This window comes from Panthera uncia, chromosome B4 (genome assembly GCF_023721935.1).
Source record: "Panthera uncia isolate 11264 chromosome B4, Puncia_PCG_1.0, whole genome shotgun sequence".
In the NCBI taxonomy this organism is placed as follows: domain Eukaryota; kingdom Metazoa; phylum Chordata; class Mammalia; order Carnivora; family Felidae; genus Panthera; species Panthera uncia.
In genome coordinates, this window is record NC_064809.1 from 50,109,504 (window position 1) to 50,133,655 (window position 24,152).

The window sequence follows — 24,152 nt, forward strand, 5'->3', positions numbered from 1 at the left end:
TGTGGTGCATATATGTATGTATGTATATATATATGTCACTTCTTTTATGTCCATTTAGTCGATGGACATTTGGACTCTTTTTATAATTTGGCTATTGTTGATATTGCTGCTATAAACATAGAGGTGCATGTATCCCTTCAAATCAGTATTTTTTGTATTCCTTGGGTAAATAGCTAGCAATGCAATTGCTGGATCATAAGGTAGTTCTATTTTTAACTTCATGAGGAACCTCCATGCTGTTTTCCACAGCGGCTGCACCAGTTTGCATTTCCATCAACAGTATAAGAGGGTTCCCCAGGGTTGGCATCCTTGCCAACATGTTGTTTCCTATGCTGTTAATTTTAGCCATTCTGACAGATGTGAGGTGATAAGTCATTGTAGTTTTGATTTGTTTTTCCCTGATGATGAGTGATGTTGAGCATCTTTTAATGTATCTCTTAGCCATCTATATGTCTTCTTCAGAACACTGTCTATGTCTTCTGCCCATTTCTTAACTGGATTATTTGTTTTTTGGATGAGGAATTTGATAAGTTCTTTATAGATTTTGGATACCCTTTATCAGATATATCATGTGCCAATATCTTGTCCCATTCCAAATGTTGCCTTTTAGTTTTGTTGATTATTTCCAACATTTTACAGAAACTTTTTATCTTGAAGTCCCAATAGTTCATTTTTGCTTTTGTTTCCCTTGCCTCAGGAGATGTACCTAGTAAGAAGTTGCTCCCGCTGTGTTCTCCTTCAGAATTATGATTGTTTCCTGTCTTACATTTAGGCTTTTCATCAATTTTGAATTTATTTTTATGTATGGTGTAAGAAAGTGGTCCAGTTTTAGTCTTCTGCTTCTTGCAGTCCAGTTTTCATAATACCATTTGTTGAAGAGACTGTCTTTTTTCCATTGGATATTCTTTTCTACTTTGTTGAAGACTAGTTGATCATGTAATTGTGGGTCCATTTCTGGGTTCTCTATTCTATTCCACTAATCTATGTGTCTGTTTTTGTGCCAGTACCATATTATCTTCAGGACTACAGCTTTGTAATATATCTTGAAGTATGGAATCATGATGCCTCCAGCTCTGCTTTTCTATCTCAAGATTGCTTTGGCTACTTGGGGTCTTTTAGGGTTCAATACCAAGTTTAGGGTTGTTCTAGCTCTGTGAAAATGCTAGTGGTATTTTGATAGGGATTGCATTAAATGCGTAGGTTGCTTTGGTCCTTATAGTCACTTTAACAATATTTGCTCTTCCAATCCATGAGCAAGGAATGTTTTTCTATTTCTGCGTGTCATCTTCAATTTCTTTCATCAGTGTTTTATAGTTTTCAGAGTACAGATCTTTTACCTCTCTGGTTAGGTTTATTCCTAGGTATCTTACAGTTTTGGGTGCAGTTGTAAATGTTATTGATTCCTTGATTTCTCTTTCTGCTTCTTCATTGTTGGCATATAGAAATGCAACAGATTTCTGTATGTTGAATTTGTATTCTGTGACTTTACTGAATTTGTGTATCAATTCTAGCAATTTTGGGGTCGAGTCTTTCAGGTTTTCTACATAGAGTATCATGTCTTCTGCAAATAGTGAAAGTTTTACTTCTTCCTTGCCAATTTGATTGCCTTGATTGCTGAAGTTAGGACTTCCAGTGGGAGTCAACATCCCTGTCTTCTTTCTGACTGCAGAGGAAAAGCTCTCAGTTTTTCCCCATTGAAGTTGACATTAGCTGTGGGTCTTTTGTATATGGTGATTAAGATGTTGAGGTATGTTCCCTCTTATCCCTACTTTGTTGAGGTTTTTATTAAGAATGTATGCTGTATTTGGTCAAATGCTTTTTCTGCATCTATTGAGAAGATCATGTTTCTTACCTTTTCTTTTATTAATTTGGTGTATCATGCTGATTGATTTGCAAATATTGAACCACCCTTGCAACCCAGAGAAAAATCCCACTTGGTCGTGGTGAATGATTCTATTAATGTATTGTTGAATTTGATTTGCTAGTATCTTGTTAAGAATTTTTGCATCCATGTTCATCAGGGATATTGGCCTATAGTTCTCTTTTTTAGTGGAGTTTTTGTTTGGTTTTGGAAATCAGGGTAATGCTGGCCTTGTAGAATGATTTTGGAGTTTTCCTTTTATTTCAATTTTTTTGGATAGTTTGAGAAGAATATGTATGAATTCTTCTTTAAATGTTTGGTAGAATTCCCTGTGAAGCCATTTGGCCCTGGATTTTAGTTATTTTGGAGATTTTTGGTTACTGATTCAATTTCTTTACTGGCTATGGGTTTGTTAAAGTTTTCTATTTCTTCCTGTTTCAATTTTGGTGTCTATATGTTTCTAGGAATTTATCCATATCTTGCCCAGATTGCCCAATTTTTTGGCATATAATTTTTCATAATATTCTATTATAATTGTATTTTGTGTTGTTGGTTGTTTATTTATTTATTAAATAAAGTTTATTTATTTATTGTGACACAGAGAGAACATAAACAGGAAAGGAGTATAGAGAAAGGGATAGAGAGAATCCTAAGCAGGCTCCATGCTGTCAGTGTGTAGCCTGATGTAGGGCTCGAACTCATGAATTGTGAGATGATGATCTGAACTGAAATCAAGAGTCAGATGCTTAACCAACTGAGCAACCCAGGTGCCCCAGTTTCCATGTATTTTTTTTTAATTTCTTTTTTAATTTCCTGGTTGATCCATTCATTCTTTAATAGGATGTTCTTTAACCTCCATGTATGTGTAGTCTTTCCAAAGCTTTTTCTTATGGCTGATTTCAGGTTTCATAGAGTTGTAGTCAGAAAATGTGCATAGTATGATCTCAATCTTTTTGTACTTGTTGAGGATTTACTTGAGACTCAATATGTGATCTATTCTGGAGAATGTCCCATGTGCACTTGAAAAGAATATGTATTATGCTGCTTTTATTTTGCTCATAAAATATTTTGAATGTATCTGTTTAAGTCCATCTGGTCCAGTGTATCATTCAGTGCCGCCATTGTTTCCTTGTTGATTTTCTGCTTAGATGATCTGTCCATTGATGTCAGTGGAGTGTTAAAGTCCCCTACTATTATTGTATTATTGTCAAAGAGTTTCTTTTTGTTATTAATTGTTTTATATATTTGGGTGTTTCAAGTTGGGGGCATAAATATTTTCAATTGCTAGATTGTCTTGTTTGACGTACCCCTTTATTATGATACAGTGCTCTCCTCATCTCTTGTTATAGTTTTTGGTTTTAAAATGTATTTTGCCACAGATGCCTGGGTGGCTCAGTCGGTTGGGCATCCGCCTTTAGCTCAGGTCATGATCTCAGTTTGTGAGTTCAAGCCCCACGTTGGGCTCTGTGCTGACAGCTCAGAGCCTGGAGCCTGCTTCAGATTCTGTGTCTTCTTGTCTCTCAGCCCCTCCCTGCTCATTTTCTGTCTCTTTCTGTCTCTCAATATAAATAAACGTTAAAAATTTTTTTAAATGTATTTTGTCGCACAAAATGATTTCTGCTCTGGCTTTCTTTTGACATCTATTTGCATAAAAAATATTTCTCCATTCCATTACTTTGAATCTACAGGTGTCTTTAGGTCTAAAATGAGTCTCTTGTAGGCAGCATATAGATGAGTCTTGTTTTTTTTTTTTTTTTTTTTTTTTTTATTCTGACACACCTGGGTCTTTTGTTTGGAACATTTAGTCCATTTACATTCAGAGTAATTACTGATAGATATGAATATAATGCCATTTTAATGCTTATTTTGTCATTGTTTCTAGAGATTTTCTGTTTCTTTTCCCTACTCAAAGAGTCTCCTATACTTCTGGCAGGACTGGTTTCATGAACACAAACTCCTTTAGTTTTTGTTTGTCTGGGAAACTCTTTCTGTGCTTCTATTCTAAATGATAGATAGCCTTACTGGATAGAATATTTTTGGTTGTTGGGTTTTGCATTCAGCATGATGAATATACTATGCCACTGCCTTCTGGCCTGCCAAGTCTCTGTGGAGAGAGCTGCTACTAACCTTATTTGTCTTCCCTATGAATTCTTTTATTTTGCTGCTTTTAAGATTTTTCTTTACCACTGTATTTGGCAAATTTAACTACTATGTGTCTTGGTGTTGGCCTGCTTTTGTTGATTTTTATGGGAACTCTCTGTGCTTCCTGTATTTGGAAGTTTGTTTCCTTCCCCAGATTAGGGAAGTTTCTCAGCTATTAGTTCCTCAAGTAAACCTTCTGCCCCCTTTTCCCTCTTTGTCTTCTGGTACTCCTATGATATGAATGTTATTATGCTTTATGGCATCACTGAGTTCTCTAAGTCTACTTTCATGTCCAAGATTTTTGTTTCCCTCTTTTGATCAATCTCATTGTTTTCAATAATTCTATTTGCTCTGTCACTTATTCAATTCCTTGCTTCTTCCATTTTTGTGGTCACTGCTCCAGTTGATTTCAAATCTCAGTTACTGAATTTTTCATTTTGGCTTGATTGTTTTTAAGTTATTTTATCTTTGTAGTAAGGAACTCCTTGGTGCCTTTTCAAGTCCAGATAGTATTCTTATGATTGTTTGCTTTAAATTCTGGATCAGGCATATTACTTATATCAGTTTCAATTAGATCCCTGGCCATGACCTTTTCTTGTTCTTTCCTTTGGGATGAATTCCTTATCTTGGCATTTTGTTTAGATCTTTGTATTCTTCTGTGTTAGGAAAGCCTATAATGTTTCCTGCCTCTGAGAGTAATAGCTTTATGAAGAAGAAGAGGTCATATAATGTTCAGGACCTGGCACTTCAGGAAGTGTCTTTGGTGTATGCTGCACATACTCTGCCCCTGTGTTATGGCTGCTCTCCCTCAGGTCAGTCCTCTGCAGGGTTTCTCCTTGCCTGTAGTGGGGAGTGTTTGTACCTTGGCCAGAGTGTGGTGAGTTTTACCTAGGTATGCTCTGACCTGCCTGTTAAAAAAGACCTGAATCTATTTCCACTAGAGCTCATGCTTTGCAGAACTCTATGGTCAGTAGATGGGGTGCATGCAGGGGGGTTGCACTGGTCTTCTGGCAGAGGGACCCGCCATGCTGGTTCTCAGGCACACTTTCTCTAGAAAAGCAGTACCAGCAGAGCTCAGGGAGGTGGGAGTTGGTGTATACAGGTTAGGCAGCTAGTGTTGGCCCTGTGCTGTTTACTAAAGTTAGTTTATGCTGAGGGGAAAGGAAGGGAAAGGGCACCAGCCCACTCCTTTGTCCCTGGAGAGAGCAATTCAGGCTTGCTGTTGCCGGGAAAGCCCTCCCAAAAGAGCAGATACTTCCCTTTGTGTGTTATAGGTGTTTTTCAGACCGCTATTTTCACATTATCTGTCTTCAAGTTAGTGCCTGCCTGGACAAGTGCAGTGGACTTTTTGCTCTGTCCCGACTGAGTTTTAAAATTCCAAACTTTAGGGAGCTAGTGTGTCAGGGATCTGTGCTGGTCTTCTGGGGGACAATCTCACTGCACTGGGATTGGTATGGGTTTGACCCAGAAAGGCACTTGCACAAGAGCTCAGAAGTGTAGAATTTGGAGCAAAACACACTAAGCAGCCAGTGTCTGAGTTAGCTGCCCTCAACAAGTGTCTCTGCACCTATGCTGAGGGGAGGGAGAGGGAATTGGTGCCTGCTGGCTCCTTTTGTCCCCAGACAGGCAATGCCACCTCTCTCAGATACACTCTAAGAAGGGGTAAACTGTCTCTCCCAGTACATTTGAGGTGATCCACAGATTGAACCCTCTGCCTCTGGGTTACCTGCCTGCCCACTCTACAGTAATGCTGCAGTACCCTCAAGGCTTTACACCATCCATGTCATGGACCTCTAAAACTCTAGTCTTTGAGCGCCACTGGTTGCAAATACTCATGAAAATCAGCCCCTCTTGTTTTCCCACCCAGTGGCTTTGGGGAAGTGTTTTCCTTGTGTGATCCCCTATGTGCTCTTCTCTCTCCCCATGTCTCCACAACTAGGGCTCTCTCCTCTCTACAGCACCTGTGATCTGTTTCTCCCCAAAACCATGTCTCCGCACCTCCTACCTTCCACAATGTGTCCTCCTGTCTCCTTCTATTTGTAAAGTTTTTTTCTGCTTTCCTTAGTTCGATTTCTTAGGTATTCATAATGATTTGACATTTATCTAACTGTGTTCAAGGGATGAGGCAAGCCTAGGGTCTTCCTACTACTCTGCCATTTTAGCTCCTCCCCACTCTATACTGTTTTCAAAAGACTCACTTGATGCCTTAAAGTTCTTTATAAACTTAAATTTAATTTTTGTTGACTTGCTGACATTTTTATTTTGGTATGTTAAAGTCAAAGACTGTCCTCCCTGATCAATTGGAACATTTTATCAATAATCTAATTCATATATATATAATCACATGTAGATTCTCTTTTAATTCCTATATGGATCTATGGATTTGGATGTTACTGAAGCTGTTAAAACCATCCATGAATTCTTCCTGTCTAAAGGCTTCTTGTATTCACTCTCATTTACAATGTTAATACAACCTATTTTTAAACATTCAGACTATGAAAAATCTTTCTATTTAGAAGCATTTCCTCTGTGAATTACAACTATTTTGAATCTTCAGATCATATGCTAATTTAAATCTTTTCTTTCTATAAATTTAGAGCTCATACCTTTAATGATGCCCAAGGAATTTAGTCATTTTGTGGAGCAAAAAATGTTCTGAAGAGTTGATGTCTTCATTGACTTGAGGCACTCATAACTCCAAGAATATAAATCTAAGATTCTTAGTCTTATCTTATAATCAATATTGTTGGAAATTAAGGAAAAACTCTACCTGTCAGAAACTATTTTGGAAACAGTTTTCTCATGTGGAAAATAAATGTAGCTATCTGTGAACATAGCCATGCATGTGGTATATTAGAAATTAACTACTAATCAGTTTCTAGGCTTATAGAATATTGTATTCCTTTCTAGCTACTGAATGAAGCCACTAAAATAGCTGGTTATGTTTACATTTCAAAAGAAAATATTTATAGGTTATAAAAACTTCCCTTATGAAGTGACTCCTGTATGTCTGTATGTGTTGTCTTTTGTAGCAAGTCCATTCTCGGGTCTATGCTATTCAGCATGACATTACAGAGTGAGCCTCCCATAGAAATGATAGCTCCAGGAGTATGGGATATAAGCCAGCCATCCCCAGTGACCCTACAGGTAAGTGTCAGACTATGAGATTAAAATATGTATGGCAAGAAAAAAAAAGTATTCATGTAAAGTATTGGTTGATGAGTAGCTTGTCAATTATAGAAACAATTTTCTTCTAGGATCACACATTTTAATAGTCTTCTCTTTCTCTAACCTGCTGGGATTCATAAAACCTCTGGTGCTTTTATTTTGTATCCAGTATTCTCAAAGCACTTTTCTCCCAGCTTACATAATAGCAATTTCAAGCCATTCTCCACCAAACATGATCATAAAGGAAAGGGATGGAGCATTGCCATTATTATATTCATTATGTGTATTCATTTTCCTGTCCATTGTCTGAAAACAGTCATTGGTGTATATTATTAACTTGATACCTTACACCTGTCTCTGCATTGTGTCATGTTTCCTTAAAATACTTCAAGTTTGTGTTTCCTATATGACTAGTGATTAGCTCAGCAGTGGGGGAGAAACTTCAAACAAAATCTATTCAACATACTTTTTTTTTTCTTAAGGTCTCTCTTCTTTCTGTGATTTGTAATCATGAATAAGAGGTGGCTAATGATTCTGAGCTTTGGTCCTTACTGCTGAGAGCTCCTTGTGTGTTCATCATTATAAGTGATCATATTGGTCTGATACATGAAGCATGGCCACTCCCATATATGGAAGTGCAGGGAATGTGAACTTTCCATATCTATAAGGAAAAACTGAGAACTGCTATATCTTTGGCTTCTATCTACTAACGTGCTGGTAGCACCTAAATCAATTAAAACTGCCTCTTGATATTGTCAGATGTCCTCTAGGGATAAAAGTTGCCCTCAGTTGAGCATAGTTGCTCTAAAGAAAGATAGTGGAGCCTCTAAGCTCTTAAGTTTCTAGGCTCAGGGTGAGGGACAATGTTTAGCAAGATGGATAGCAAGATGCTGAAACTGGAAGAGAAAAATAATACCAATAAAAATGTGGCTTCCACTCTGAAATAAGCCCTCACCAAGAAGTAACCAAAGGTCTATTTCCAATTTACAGACATGATGATGAATAAGTGTTTGCTCGATCTTGGCACAACATCATAGACACTCAACATATGATGGCTTATTGATTAGTAGATGTCCCATTGTAACAGGAAAACTACCTTCTTTTAAGAGGACAATGCATTTTTTTATCAGACTATTCCTTGCCAGATTCAAACTACCTCAGCTTAATGAGAATCTTCCAAGTCTGATCATTACCAGAGCTTTGAGGATATAAAGTTATGATTAGAAGGGTCTTTATCAGGAGTAGTGGGGGTGGAAGAAGAAGGGAGACTAACAGATGATTCTTCTCAGATGAGAGGAATAGCTCCTTTAGAACACAGATCCTGGCAAGTGGAATATACGGACAAGTTTCAAGTATTCAATAGCAGCATAGATTTTCAAGTAGACATCTGGAGCCATAACTAAATTTATCTTACATAAAAAAAGGAGAGGCATGTAAATCACTCAAAAGTATGCAAAAAGTTAAATCAATAAATTTTTATAAAATAATTTCAAATGGTATAGACATACAAGGAAACTTCTCAGGATATTTTTAATTAATGATGAAATATACAAAATAAAATAGGAGTTATTAAGGTATTAAAGTTAAAACCCTTAAGGACCAAAATCACTTTAATTATACACAGCTAAATTTAGAGCAGAATCTTTCAACCTAAAGATTATAGTGAGGAAATTAGAGTTCTGCAACCAGTGTTTGTGTTAAGGAATCAAGATGGGTCTCAGGGAAAAGACATCAGGCTCAGAGTTAGAAAATCTAGATTATAGTCTTAGCTCTTTAACAAAAAACTTCATGACCTTGAACAAATCACCAAACCTATTTTCACCTCTGTACAATGAAAGGGTTACACTATGCCTATCCAACTTCTTTAAGATTGTACTTTTCTGATCGTCTTTATTAGACAGTTACTGCCACATGGTAGCCACCCTAGTATGATAAGGGATGTGATATGGCACAGAACCCGAATCCCTCAAGTCCATCATTGTTTTGGAAGGGAGGGGGTTCTATGGCTGATGCACAGACCAGAAGCAGTGAATGGTGTGAAGTAGATCTGAGTTCAGAAATGGAGACAGATTATTGCATGATTCCATTTACCTGGATCAACTTCCTACCTCTCCCTGTATACAATGTAGTACAGTGGCTCTATCACAATTTAAGAATCAAAAGCAGAGTTTTAATCAATGTTGCACTTGCTCTATTCTATATTCCTCTACTACCCCATCCCCCTATTCATGTCTACATTCACTATTTTCTGGTTTACTTGTTATTCCTAGTTGGCCTATCCAGTGGTTTCACTTCTCTTCATACTAGCCCTCTCTGCAACTTTTGGCACTCTCTCTTCCCCATTACAGAATAGTCTTCTCTCATTATCCTTTCTGTTTCCTTCCCAGGCTCCCTTTCTGCTAATCCTCTCTGTTGACAAGTTCTCAAAGGTTCCATCTGCTACCCAATGCTATTCTCAGTATATATACTCTCCCTGGAAAAATTTCTTAAAAAGCTTTCTTGAGATAAAATTCACATACCATATAATCTTCCCATTTAAAGTGTGCAATATAGTATTTTGAGTTTTTTTTTAGTTTTTTCAAAGATACGTACAATTATCATCAACATCAATTTTAGAGCATTTCATCACTTTAAATAGAAATCCCATAACTTCAGCTATCACCTCCTATTCCTCCATTTTCTCCAACTCTAAGAAACTACTAATCTACTTTTTGTCATTATAGATTTTCCTATTCTGCACATTTCATATAGATCAAATAATATAATACTTGGTCTATTGTGACTGGCTTCTTTCACTTAGCATAATGTTTCAAAGTTCATCTATATTGGAGCATATATCAGTATTCATTCCTTTTTTGTTGTTGAATAATATTATATTGTATGGACATACTACACTTCATTTATCCATTCATCAGTTGATTGCATTTAGATTGTTTCTACCTTTTGACTATTAAGATAGCACTACTGTGAACATTCATGTACAAATTTGTGTGTAGACAATATGTTTTCATTTATCTTGGATATATATATATATATATATATATACACACACATATACATATACATATACATATACACATACACATACATAGCACTGGAATTGCTAGCTCTTATTCATTACTAAGGTTTTGTTCACAGTATGTATCCAGGTTCATTTCTTAGTCTATCTCTAGTTCAGGTTCTTTCACACCACAAGCTTCAGGCAAATATGGCCATATACCTGCTAAAACTCCCAACTGGATATTCCATAGACAGCTTCAAAGACAACATATCCCAAACTGAGCTCACCTTCCTCTCCAAATTGCTTTCACCCCCTGAATTATTTATGTTTATGTCCCCCATATACCCTCACTTGTTTCATTTGCCTCCTCCTTGTTTATCCCTACTCAATCAGTATATACTATATCCTGCCAATTTATCGCCCATATGTTCCCTAAGTGTATCCTCTCAATTTGCCACATCTGCCCTAGTTCAGAAATTCCCTCCTAGGTTACAACAGTTTAGCTGGTTTCCTTGCCTTTAGCTTTGTCATTCTCTCATTCAGAATCCATATGTGATCCTTCTAAAACTTAAATTTGAACCTGCTACTCTTATATTTATACTCTTCAATAACTGAACACTACCTAGAGAATTAAGTCATGCTTTACAGTATGACCCCCTCCCCCCCCCCCACACACACACACACTGTTTTCTTACCATTCCTTGTCTGACACTTCAAGCTCCAGCAACTTTGAAAATGTTATTGTTTCTGACATGCACTGTCCTGCTTTTAGCTTATGTGCATTTACAAATACGGTTTCCTCTTGCAGTGTGCCCTCCCTCTTCCTTTCACCATCCACTGCCCACCCCTCCTCTGACTTTGTGTAATTAATATTCATCTTTTAGAATCCACAGGCTCTCCCATAGGAATATCCCCCACATGCTTTCCTCTGTTTCTACCCCAAGTGGGGTTAAGTGCCCTTCCTCTGTGTTCACATAATAACCAATAAGATTTTTTTCAACACATGGGCCACATATTTCTTTCTCATTGACTTGTTTTTCCTATTGACTTCTTGATTTCTGAAAGCATTGAGTGTTTTATCCCCAGAATCCAGCATAGTACCTGATATCTAGTATTTCTAAAATTGATGCTGTGCATCTATACCTCTGATCACTATTATAACCCAATCTACAGATGTTTCTAAACTTAACACTTTGGTCCACTTATTAGAATCCACATACCGGAGTGTATGGTTTTTCCTTTTATGTAAGTGGCCTTCTTCTTCTTTTTTCTAAGTTTATTTATTTATTTTGAGAAAGAGAGACAGAAGCATGAGTGGGGAAGGGGCAGAGAGAGAGAGAGAGAGAGAGAGTCCCAAGCAGGCTCTGCACTGTCACTACAGGGAGTCTGATGCTGGGCTCAATCTACATAAGATCATGACCTAAGCCAAAATCAAGTCAGACACTTAACTGGTGGAGCCACCCAGGCACCCCTAAGTGGCCTTCTTCTTAAACCAGTTCTTCCTTACTCACTCACCCAAAGTATTTTACTTTACCTAACATTTTATTACAGGCTTACTTTTCATTATCAACAATGTTAGGGGGAGGCAACATTCTTATTATTGATATGAGTCCTTTGAACACAGTACATTTGCATCCTAATGTATCAGAGATTTGTTTTGTTTTGTTTTTTCTTTACCATCTCTGCTGAAGTGTCTTATGGGTCCCTCTTTTACAACTCCTTCCTTAAGACTTACCAAAACTGCCATCCAGTTGGTAGGTATGCTTTCTTGCCCCTGAACTACTATAGCCCTTCTGGTCTAACAGTTGTATGCCTTATAAAATCCAAAATACATCTACAGTCTAGAGAGTAGTTCTTAGAACAAGCTGACAGAATCATGGGGCCCCACGCTAGGCCCATGGGCACCTATGGCCATGGACGCTAGGGACATTCACAGAAGCTCCTTCAAGGCATTCCAAGTCATGAAATCATAGTAGGAACCATGGTGGTCAAGTGTAAATGAAGAAGGATGAGGAGAGGAAGTGAAACAAGATGGATAAACAAAACACAAGAAATCAATATCCAAATATATAAGGAGGTGTGAATTAGAGGGTTGATGATCAGGTCTGAATATTTTCCCATACCCCAGAAGAAAGAGCCTCATAATTTTTTGTTGTTATTGTTCTTGAAATCAGGAGTTTATCCTCAATGCTTGAGGCGGGAATGTAACAAATAGGTATCATGGCTCATGCAATGGAGACATTTGAGATCTCCGGGATTACTCCATTAAAAATAATTTTGAGACCAAAGGCAGGCTTAATTAATCATAATCACAGAAGAAGACCAGAGTCTTCTTAATTAGGCTTTAAGTTCTCTGAAAGTGAGGATACTTTTTATATCCTCCATAATCCGTGGTACCCCAAAAAAATTCTAGAGCAAATATAATGACATACACTTTAGGGGAACTTCACTTCTGTGAAAAATAGAACAAATGTCATCTGAGAGAAATTCTAATCTTTTCTATCAATGGCTCAAGAACCAGTAGTTTTATCTTCATAACATATGAGATAATGCAATTTGTATAAGGTGTCACTCATATATCAGAAATTTCAAATTTGTAAGTGAAATATATCAAATAATTTATTATATATTTGTGCAAAGGGATATTTCTATATTTTCATCCAATGGCTTTAGTTTCCTCACCCACCCTGCCCTCTACTTAAAACCAACATGAAATGGAACTAGCTCATCAAATACTATTTCCAGTATTTTTTTAAGTTTATTTATTTATTTTGAGAGAGAGAGAGAGAGAGAGAGCGCATGTGAGCAGGGGAGAGGCAGAGAGAGAGGGAGAGTGAGAATTCCAAGGCTCCATGCTGTCAGTACCGAGCCTGACATGGGGCTCGATCTCACAAACCATGAGATCATGACCTGAGCTGAAATCAAGAGTCAGACACTTAACTGACTAAACCACCCAGGTGCCCTGATTTCTAGTATTTTTATTTCATGTGTTTAAACATATTTGGGCATGCAAAGAGTAACTTGTAGCCTGCTAATATTAGAGTTACTTCTCTCTAAGACACCCAAATTAATCTTTTTTTTTTCAAGAGGCAGAATTTATTATAATATTATTTTTCTGTGACTTAGTTCTTTTATCATGTTGGAGTAATAAGTGGTACAGTATAACAAAAATTATGCCAAAAACTAATGTAGCAACAAATTGTAGAGGTTATAAAATTGCTAAAACTTTTTTCTAGTAAATAACCCAAATAGATTCAACTGTATTTCAAACTGTATCCTACAGTCTACCTTATAGTGTTCCTCAATTTTCTCTGAGATCCCAAACGAATGTAGTTCAGCAAAGAAAAATTATTTACATTTTTCAATATGAAAAAAATGTATTAAAACATTAAACACACATATGGAGCACTAAAATATCTAGCTCATTTACATAATTTGAAACTGTATATTTTGTTAACTGTTTTTTTTATTTACTAGAATCATATTTTCACTGAAACATGATCTAATGGAAAGCATATTCTGCCCCAAAAAAGGCCTGAATTCTAGCCCTATCTATAAAGCTAAATGATAGAGCCAGAGCAAAAATACTCTATTTGGTTATGCACTTGCAAAACAGATCTTTACCAGAGATTTCATGTCTACAGAGTCGTTCATAGCCCTGTAGATTCCTGAGGAAGAAACCAACATAAAGTAATTATTTTTCTATTCCCAGGTGTTTACATGAAAATCTATAATTACCATTTGCAATTTTTATCATTTAATAATAGAAACACATTTTGATACTGAAATGTAGAAAGGATAATTTCAGCATTAAACAAAAACATAATATTTAAATTTATGAAATCTCAAATATTCTTATTATTTTTCTCATTTTTCCTCACACAAAATTACAGATTACTAATTTATACCATTTATATAAATAATGGAGTATTTTCCAAATACCATGTCTATTTTAATACCAAGTTCAAACCCTAATGATTCTTTTAAAAATATTTTTAAGTAATAAAGAGCACAGACACATAGGAATTTTCCTTTAGTTTCTACAAACCTAAGATAGAGATTAAATTAATGGTGCATTTTGAGGTATTCAATACATGACAAATCTTTTTTTTTTTATTTCAGATTGCTTTTCCAGCTACTGAGTGGGAGTATATGAAACTTGATTCTGAAGAGAATAGAAGTAAACCAGAAGAACCACCAAAAGAGTGTTTAAAACATATTTCCAGACTTTCACAGAAACAGTCTCCCTTACTGTAAGTGACCCAGGTCTTGTGAGTGAATTTTGCCTGATGTTCATAATACCAACAACCATATTGGAAGCACTGGTATCTTTAAAGAGTGAACCTTCTAACAAAACTCCTTTCATTTTCTAAAGTGACACCTGTTGGATGATCAATTAATGTTTAGGAGCTAAATTAGAATTTTTATGTTTTTTAAAGATTTTTCTCCCATGGCATTTAGCAACTTTAACTTTAGTCAAAGGATGAATAAAAAGATTGGCAATCATTTAGTTTGGTACAACAAAGCAGAGACTGATTAGATATATTTCAGTGTTTAACAATGATAAACCATTGCTCAACCATCCTTCAACTGAGTAGAAAGTTGTTTTAGTAGATTGGAAAAAGCAACATTTAATTTTTATGCATATTTAAAAAGAATAGATATAAATCATGTTTTAATAGTACTAAATTAGTGGCTAATGCGTACTTAAATTTTGTCAAGCACTCATTCTCTGAAAAATGATATCAAATCCCAGGAAGAACTATAAGAGAACTAGTGATATTGGTATTTTCTACTTGGTAATATCTAATCCATCACTGATGGTGCTCATTAATAGCATGCAAAAGCATAAAACTTAAGAAGTAACTTTTTAAGTATATACTGTGATGATATATAATGTGATAAAGCTTTTTATTCCAAGAATAAGAAATTGTTTAAATATTTTTAACAAGAGAGTAATGTGATCTAAATAATCTTTTTGAGTGATCTTTGTACCGCAAGTTGAAGAATGTATTGTAGAGAAAGAAAGAATGGAAGCAGTAGAGCAAGAAGGTTGATATAATTTTTTAAAGCAAGAGGTCATGGTGGTTAAGACTAGGGTGATGACAACGGACATTGGTAGAAATGGCTAGATTTGGGAGACATGTTTTGCAAGTTGAGAAGACATGACTTGATGAGTAATAGCAATTAGGGGATAAGCCAACCGAGAAAGCAAGAAATCAAGTTAAGTCAATAGAGGATCCAAAGTTTTGAAAAATTGAATGGGCAGATGTTAGAGTCATTTTCTGGAGAAGGAATAAGTTTGGGCCATTTCAGACTGAAGTGTTCAGTATGATCAAGAGTTCTGTTTTGGAGAATCTTATTGCTGCCCTGATTTCTAATTTCACTTTGTAATACTCTTTTCCTCAAGCCAGTGACATCAGTCTCCATGTACTTCCCGTCTCAGGGCCTTTTCATTTGTTGTTCCCTTTACCTGAAATATTCCTTCTTCAGTTCTCCACACAACTGAGTCATCTCATTCTGTAGGTCAGGTGTGCACTGAACTGTGATCTTCTCAAAGAGTTCTTTGACTCCCCTATCTAGTGACCTTTTTCTCTTTACTCTCTACCTTATTACCTTTTATCATCACACATAACACAATCTATTGTCATCTTCTTCATTAATGCATTTTTTCCTTGTCTTCCTCATTAAATTGTAAGAATCGAGAGAGCAAGAAACCCATTTATCTTGTTTGTCACTATATTTCCAGTACTGTACGCTGTGCTTAAAAATACTGCATGTAAGTGGTGCCTGGGTGGATCAGTCGGTTAAGCGTCAGCGTTCAGCTCAGGTCATGATCTCACAGTTCGTGGTTTTGAGCCCCGCATCGGGCTCTGTGCTGACAGCTCAGGGCCTGGATCCTGTTTCAGATTCTGTGTGGGTGTCTCTCTCTGCCCCTCCCCTGCTCGTTCTTTGTCTCTGTCTCTCAAAAATAAATAAACATTAAGAAAAATTGTTTTAAATACTACTTGTAAAATAAATGTTATAATGAATAAAGTTCCCTCACATAGTATCTGATATAAAAAGTTACCTTAAGGGTTGTAAATGATGGACATTCTCATAGTCCTTATGATACATTTTGATAATCCATTGTTATACTAAACTACTGTCAACTAGGTGAAGCATCTTTTCCTACCACTTACTCAAAAATATAAAAGATTACATTTAACAAATGTGTCACATATCAGACTAATATATTTTTAATTGGGGATTTTTTAAATATGAAAAAGATGCCATGCTTTGAAATTTTAAATATATTCAAGCAAAAAAACATCAAAGCAACAAATAATGACAGTAACTTCCTTTAAATATTAGGAGTTTGTGTTTTTAAATTTACCCCAGTGAATCTCAACTTGTTTCAGTCCTCAGTTTCTACTTAAATTAATAATTTACACATAAAACAAGCAACATTTTCCTCTGTTTCACTTACTCAAATACAATTATTAACCTCAATACAGGACAATTTTATTCTGGATTCTGAAAAAGAACAGCCTTCAATTTGATAAAACTTGTGTTACAATCAGATTCACTTAAAAAAAAGAATCAGATTTACTTGTTTCAAAATACCACATTTTGTCATTTAGTTGATGACAATTGTTCCTTCTTTCAAATTGATCAAATGTAATCAGAGTCAGGAAGTTCAGACTCAATGAAATTCAATGAAAATATACTTACAATATTTGTAAAAATTTTAATATATATATATATATATATATATATATATTTAAAAGGTTTTGTTTTTATTTATTTTAAGAGAGACAGAGTGTGAGTAGGAGAGGGGTGGAGAAAGAGGGAGAGAGGAAGAACCCAAGCAGACTCCCTCATGGTCAGTGCTCAGAGCCTGACACGAGGCTCAGACCCATGACACCGCAAGATCATGACCTGAGCCAAAAGCAAGAGTCAGAGGCTTAACCTACTGAGCCACCCCAGCACCCCTAAAATAATATATATTCTTGATGACAAGTAAAAAAATGTTTCTAGTATGAAGAAGATTCTAGAAAAAAAGATAGGAAAATATTTGTTTTGAAAGAAATTAATGCTTCCACTTCTAGCCATGAAACGCACCTATCCTCCTAACTTAAAGGAATATGACACAAGAAAATACATATGAAATAACTGATTTCAGAAATTGGACAGGGCTTGAGGTGAGCTCATGAATAAAGTGGTTTTCAGCCTAGAGGCACTTTCTACATTATGGCTCTGGGAGCCATAATCAAAGAAGAGGTCTTGCTGAGATTTAGAAAAGAAAAAAAAAAGTGGGCAGAGATCAGATTTTAATGATGCTGAGGCAGCTGGAATTTCTAGTGTGTAATAGTAAAGAGAAGGAAGATGTATAGGATAAGAGCTACAGAAATATGTAACTGAGTACTAAGCTACTCATGAGCAGGTAGAGAGTTTGCAGGGCCTGCAAAGGAACCACCACAGGGAGAAGTGAAATAGATACAGATTCCACAGACTGCACAATGCTGGGAGACATAGAAATATTGGCCAATAGAATGAAGAAATATCCCAGAACACCTCAAGCATTCAATAAAGAAGTCAGAAAGATGCATATTAAGAGTAAGTGTACTTTAGCCCAAGATTAAAAACTATGCTACGCCCAACCTATTATAAAAACAAGTCTCAAAAGGCTGAAGCTCATCTGCTAGTACTTGAACTGCCTACTAAAAAAATTGAAACATTCAACACCCAAAAGATGGCAAAATGCAGACTCTCAAAAATGGAGCATTTTAAATATTTAACATAAAATCGATAATTGCTAGACATAGGAAGACTCCAGAATATATAATCATAGCCTGGGATAGGAGGAAGCAATTAACAGAAACAAATCCAGATATTTTAAAATTAGTAGAAAATGATTTCAACACAACTGTTATAAAGACATCTATGGATTTCCAAAAACAAGATGTATATGGTTGAGCAAATGAAATCTCAGTAAAAAAATAGGAAATTTAAAAGCTGGAAAAAACACAAAATCTAAATTTTTAAAAAATTACTGGAAAGACTTAATAGATTTCATAATAAAAAAACAACAGTGAGCTTGAAGAGAGGGCAATAGAAAATTAGCCATGTTGAAGTACAGAAAAAAATAATCCTAAAAGGAGTGTTCGATTCTTGTGACCTGTTAGACTGACAATATATGTGTTAGACACACAGGAGTGGAGAGAAAGATGAAGGCAAAAAGAAAAGGTGATAATAGTCAAAATTTTACAAATTTGTTTTAAAATTGAAACCACAGAAAAAAAAATAAATTAAAATGAAAAATATAAAATTCAACCCACAGATATAAGAAACTTAGCAACTCCCAATCAAGTACACATGCATACCCATATTATAGTCAAATTTCTAAAAACTGAACATATGATAAAAATTTTTAGGGGCACTGGGTGGCCCAGTCAGTTAAGTGTCTGACTGTTGATTTCAGCTCAGGTCATGATTTCATGGTTCATGAGTTGGAGCCCCGTATCAGGCTCCTCACTGCCAGCATGGATTAGATGCTTGGGATTCTCTCTCTCCCTCTCTTTCTGCCTTTCCCCTGTGTGCATGCTCTCTCTCTCTCTCTTTCAAAATAAATACATAAACTTAAAAAAAATTTTTTTAAAGCATTAGAGAAAATGAACAAATTCCATACAGGGAACAACCACAATATGAATTGCATATTTCTCATCAAAAACAATGGAAGCTGAAAGATAGTAGAATATTATCTTACATCTAGGAAGGGCAAAAGAAAATCTATCAACTTAGAATTCTATAACCAGTAAAATTATATTTCAAAAGTGAAGGCAGAATGAAAACATTTTCAGTTAAATACAGCTGAATTTGTTTATGATCAGCTTATCTGTACCATAGAAATCTTAAAGGAAATACTACCAGCTGAAAGAAAATGATAACTAGATGAAGCTCCAACTATAAGAATAAATGAAAATCATCATAAAGGGAAAATAGGTAGGAAATAAAATTACTCTTACTTACATATTTAACAATTTCTTTAAAAAATAATTAATTATATTTTTATAACTATATAAATATATAATGTATTGCTGCATTTATAATATGTAAAATTAAGGGGCACCTGTGTGGCTCAGTTGGTTAAGTGTCTGACTTCCGCTCAGGTCATGATCTCATGGTTCATGGATTTGAGGCCGTGTCCGGCTCTGTGCTGACAGCTCAGAGGCTGGAGCCTGCTTCAGATTCTGTGTCTCCCTCTCTCTCTGCCCCTCCCCCGCTCATGCCCTGTCTCTCTCTCTCTCTCTCTCTTTCTTTCTCTCTCTCTCTTTCTTCTCTCTCTCTCTCTCTCAAAAATAAATATGACAAAAAATTTTATAATATATAAAATTAAAATGTATAACAACTGTAATAAAAATGAGAAATAGAAGAATGGAAACATACTGTTTTAAGGTTCTTATACATAAGGCAGTATAATATTTATCAACTGTTGGCTGTGATATACTGAAAGATAATACTGAAATCTCTAGAGAACTACACCCCCAAATTTTAAGTGCACATTTATGGGCTAAGAAGAAAACAAAAATGAAATACGAAGAAAAAATTGAAAAGAAGACAGGAAAAAAAAGGGAAATGGGACAAAGAAATGATTTGAACAACAACAAACTAATAGCAATATGGTAGAATCAAACCAATTATATCCATGTTATGTTAAATATAAATAGAATAAAAACTCTAACTTAAAGCAAGAAATTGTCACCTACATTACAAAAGCAGTATAAAACTTTATTCTGTTTACAGTCATATGTTTTAAATATAAGGATTCACCTACATTAAAATTTTAAAAATGGAAAAAAATATGTAAGGAATTTATGTCATCTTGATAGATTTAGGGAAAAAAACAATTGATAAAATTTAACACTCATTCATAATAAAAACTCATGAAACCAGGAATAGAATGGAACTTTCTCAACTTTAAAATCCTGAGTTAAATCTAGATCAATGGAAAAAATCTAAAGTCAACATCATATTAAATGGTGAAAGAATGAATGTTTTCCCCCTTCCTATGATGGGAAAGCAAGGATATCTATCTAAGTATTTCTCCTCAATGTTGTATTGGAAGTCCTAGCCAGTGCACTATGGTAAGAAAAATAAATGTGTAAAACTGGGAAAGAAGGAAATAAAACTTCCTCTCTTTTCAGATGACATGATTAAGTAAAATCATAGCATTCAACATCAATGTACAAAATGCAATTGTATTTCAGTGAAAAACAGAAAAATTTTGTTTTAAAGTTCAATTTACATCAAAACCTCTACACTAAAAAGTATAAAACTTTTCTAAGAGAAACGAAAGAAAAGGTTATATCATATCATTGATTAGAATACTCCCTATTGTTAAGATGACAATTCTAATTCTCCCCAAATTAGTGATATAGATGCCACTATGCACCCATTAAAATGATAGTATCTTGAAATGGGCAAAATCAAGTGTTGGCAAGAATGTGGTATAATTGGAACTATCATACTCGGCATATAATAATGTACAATTTTACAAACATTTTCAGAAAATAGTTTTTTTTAAAGGTAGACAGACACCTGACATAAAACCCAGTCATCCCCCTCCTAGGAACTTCCTAGGAGAAATGAAAAATCAATCTAATACATGCACACGAATGTTTATAGCAGCTTTACTCATAATATCCCCAAGCAGGAAATTCAAATGTCTATCAGATAGGAGAATGGATAAGCAAACTGTGGTGTATTCATATAAAAGAATAATATTAATTAAAATTTCTGGACTACTAATACACTCAATAATATGGATAACTTTAAAACATTATACTGAATGAGAGAGGCTATAAATAAAAGCATTTACTCTATGATTTAATATTTATGAAGTTCTAAAGTAGGCAATATTAATCCAGAGTGAAAGAAATCCTACCAGTGCTTGCTTCTGTTTGTTTGCTTGAGAAAACTTTATCTTGAAAGGAATGTGGTTTTCATTCAGTACATGCATTTGTTAAAATTTATTGAACTGCGTGTGTGCATTCCTTTTGATGTAAATTATGCTTCAATAAAAGAAAGTAAAACAAATATGTCTTGTTCAATATTGGGGAAAAACAAACTTAATCAGAGCAAAATAATTTGTTTCAATAATAATTTAGTAATAACTTTGTCATGGCATTTTTTCTTCTGAGGACTGTCTGGTGGGGAAGGTAGTGATAAAACAGGACAGGAGCCCAAAACATACTTTAAAAATCTCTATAATCCATCCCTTTTATTTTGTAGATTAAGATGGCTTTTAAAAATGTAGAGAAATGTAAGCCTTTAAGATATTTTAATATTTCTCATTATCCTTATTGGAAGTTTTAGCTAACTTAAGCTAAGCAGCATTGTCAGTTTGGAGGAGACAGTGTTCAAAAGCTGTCATTGTCATGTGAGAAATGCTGTCCTCCAGTTGAACTGTGGTTCTGAATGCTTCTGCTGAAGTGTGAGCAAAACATGATAAACTGTCAGCAAGTCAATGGCCCTAGTCCTAGATTTCGATCTTCTGTTTGGAACCATTCTCCAGGGGGAAACACTTGGGCATTTAAATAAATCCTATTCACTGGCATTTTAACTCCAAACTTCCAGCTAAATATGAGAATTTAAAGCCCAAATCCAGGGATGAATTGAGTTTCTTTGTTTTCAAAGTTTAGAGCAGAGTTTTCTGAACTCTGATGAAACTTGCTTTGAGATGAAGGAATATCATCTTTAAAAGATGACATTTCTTCACGGGCCCATTTGGTCTAAATTAATTTGTAAAGAAGGTAAGAGATTACCTCTGTTCTAAATAGTACACGTTGCAGGATTCAGATAAAACTTGGTCAGCCCTAAAGGAGGCATAGATTTTGTTAACCAAAATGACATTGTTGTTGTTGTTGTTGTTTTTTAAGTGACAAAGGTAAGAGGAAGAAAAAATAAATATGAATTATCTGAAGTCTATTTTATTTTTCTATAGAAGAACAAAGTTAGGGAAGTAAGCTAATAAACTCTCAAATTGTTCCAAGAAAGTAAAGAACTTGTTTTCCAAAGTAAAGTAAAATAAAAGTCAAAGCACTGAGTAAAATTTTGTTCTGTAACATTTTTTAGTGGAGCAAACTCCAACAAATTACAGTTTCCAATCTGGTTTTGCAGACTCTCTGAGGAAAAGAGAAGATACTTATGGTTTTATCGTTTCTACTGCAATAATGAAAACTGCTCCCTTCCTTTGGTCTTGGGCAGTGCCCCTGGATGGGATGAAAGAACTGTTTCAGAAATGCATACCATTTTGAGAAGATGGAAATTTTCTTGCCCTTTGGAAGCACTTGGACTTCTGACTTCTAGGTAAGAATTGCAAAAACAATCATGGTATTACTGATGAGAAAATTTGAAGAGAAAAAATAGGACTATATGATTAATTCAATAGCTATTCTGGTTGTTCCCAATTTCAATAGCTATAGATATTAAATTTAGACAAATGTAAACTATGAATACAAATTTTAAACAAATCTAAGCTATAATTGTGTCTCCAGTGCTAAACTGTAAGTATAATTAATGGTCACAGTCTCTTGTGTGAAGATTACATGAAGATTACATTACTCTTACAGAAATAACAACAAAATTAAATAGGGAAAAATTAAATTCTCTACTCTGACCCCTCTCAAAAGAAAAAAAGTCCTGAATAACTGGGACCATATCTTTTATTATTGAAGTATACAAAGTGTGGCAAAATATCCCACATATAGTAGGTGTACAATTAATATGCCAATGATAATGATAAGAATAAATTATAATAATATATAAATATATGTTATTTATTCTCCAGATAGTCTCTCAGAATAAAATACACAAGGATGCAATCAGGGGTGGAGGAATGATGTCTTTTTATAGTTAGGGATAAATGTATGGGAACAAGTGTGGAAGCTGGCTCTAGTTTGGGGAAACAGCTCTTTTTTGGCTTCTATTCTATATTAAAAGCCAAGACGAGCTTTTTTAAATCTGTCTTGATAGCATCAGTTCAGTGATGCCATAAAGAAAGTCTGTAATCTCTAGAATCAGAGAAGAGTTGTGGCGACCAGTTCTATTCTGATTTCTCTCTCAAGGTCCTACAGAGGAGAAATGTGGAAGAGAGAGTGACGCAAGAGACTTTTCAAACTGATATAGTTAGATTTATGTTAAATTAGTGTACTTTCCAAAACTTCTGGGATGGAAAAGGAGGTGAAAGGGTTTTCTTTTTCTACCACAATGAGATACCACTTCATACTCACTGGAATGGCTATAATCAAAATCAAAAAGACAAATAACAATAAGTGTTGGCAAGGATGTGGAGAAATTGAAAAACTCATGCATTGCTGGTGGGAGTGTAAAACGGTGCAATCATTTTAGAAAACAGTTTTCAGTTCCTTAAATATTAAACACTGAGTTACTGTATGACCCAACAATTCCACTATTAAGTATATATCCAAGATAAAATACATGTTCAGTCAAAAACTCATATGTGAATGTTCAGAGCAGCAATATTTATAACAACAAAAAAGGAGTAACAACTCACATGGCCAATAACTAATTTGTGGATAAATAAAATGTGGCCCATCCATACAATGTAGTATTATTCAATAATAAAAAAAGGAATGAATACTAATACATGTTAAAACAAGAATAAACCTTGAAAACATTATTCTTAATGAAGGAAGCCCATCACAAAAGACCACATATTATATGATTCCATTTATAAGAAATGTCCAGAATAGGCAAATCTATAGATACAGAAAATAGATTAGTGATTGCCTAGGTCTAGGGGAGGTTGGGGGAAAAGAGGGTTGATTGATAATGAACATGAAGTTTCTTTCTGTGATTATAGTTACACAACTCTGGGAATATGCTAAAAACCATTGAACTGTACACTTTAAGTGAATTGCATGACATTTGAATTATATCTCAATAACACTATTAAAATTTGAAAATAATAATTGT

The 24,152-nt window shown here is 35.0% G+C and overlaps 1 protein-coding gene across 1 annotated transcript in view; it reads left to right on the forward strand.

The window, feature by feature from the left end:
* The window catches only part of PIK3C2G (phosphatidylinositol-4-phosphate 3-kinase catalytic subunit type 2 gamma), a 348,760-nt gene that overhangs the window by 112,303 nt on the left and 212,305 nt on the right, over nt 1-24,152 (forward strand). The window contains exons 14-16 of the mRNA XM_049625158.1: nt 7,036-7,150; nt 14,295-14,425; nt 22,335-22,523. Coding sequence (XP_049481115.1) covers nt 7,036-7,150; nt 14,295-14,425; nt 22,335-22,523 — 435 coding nt within the window. The remainder of the gene's footprint in view (nt 1-7,035; nt 7,151-14,294; nt 14,426-22,334; nt 22,524-24,152) is intronic.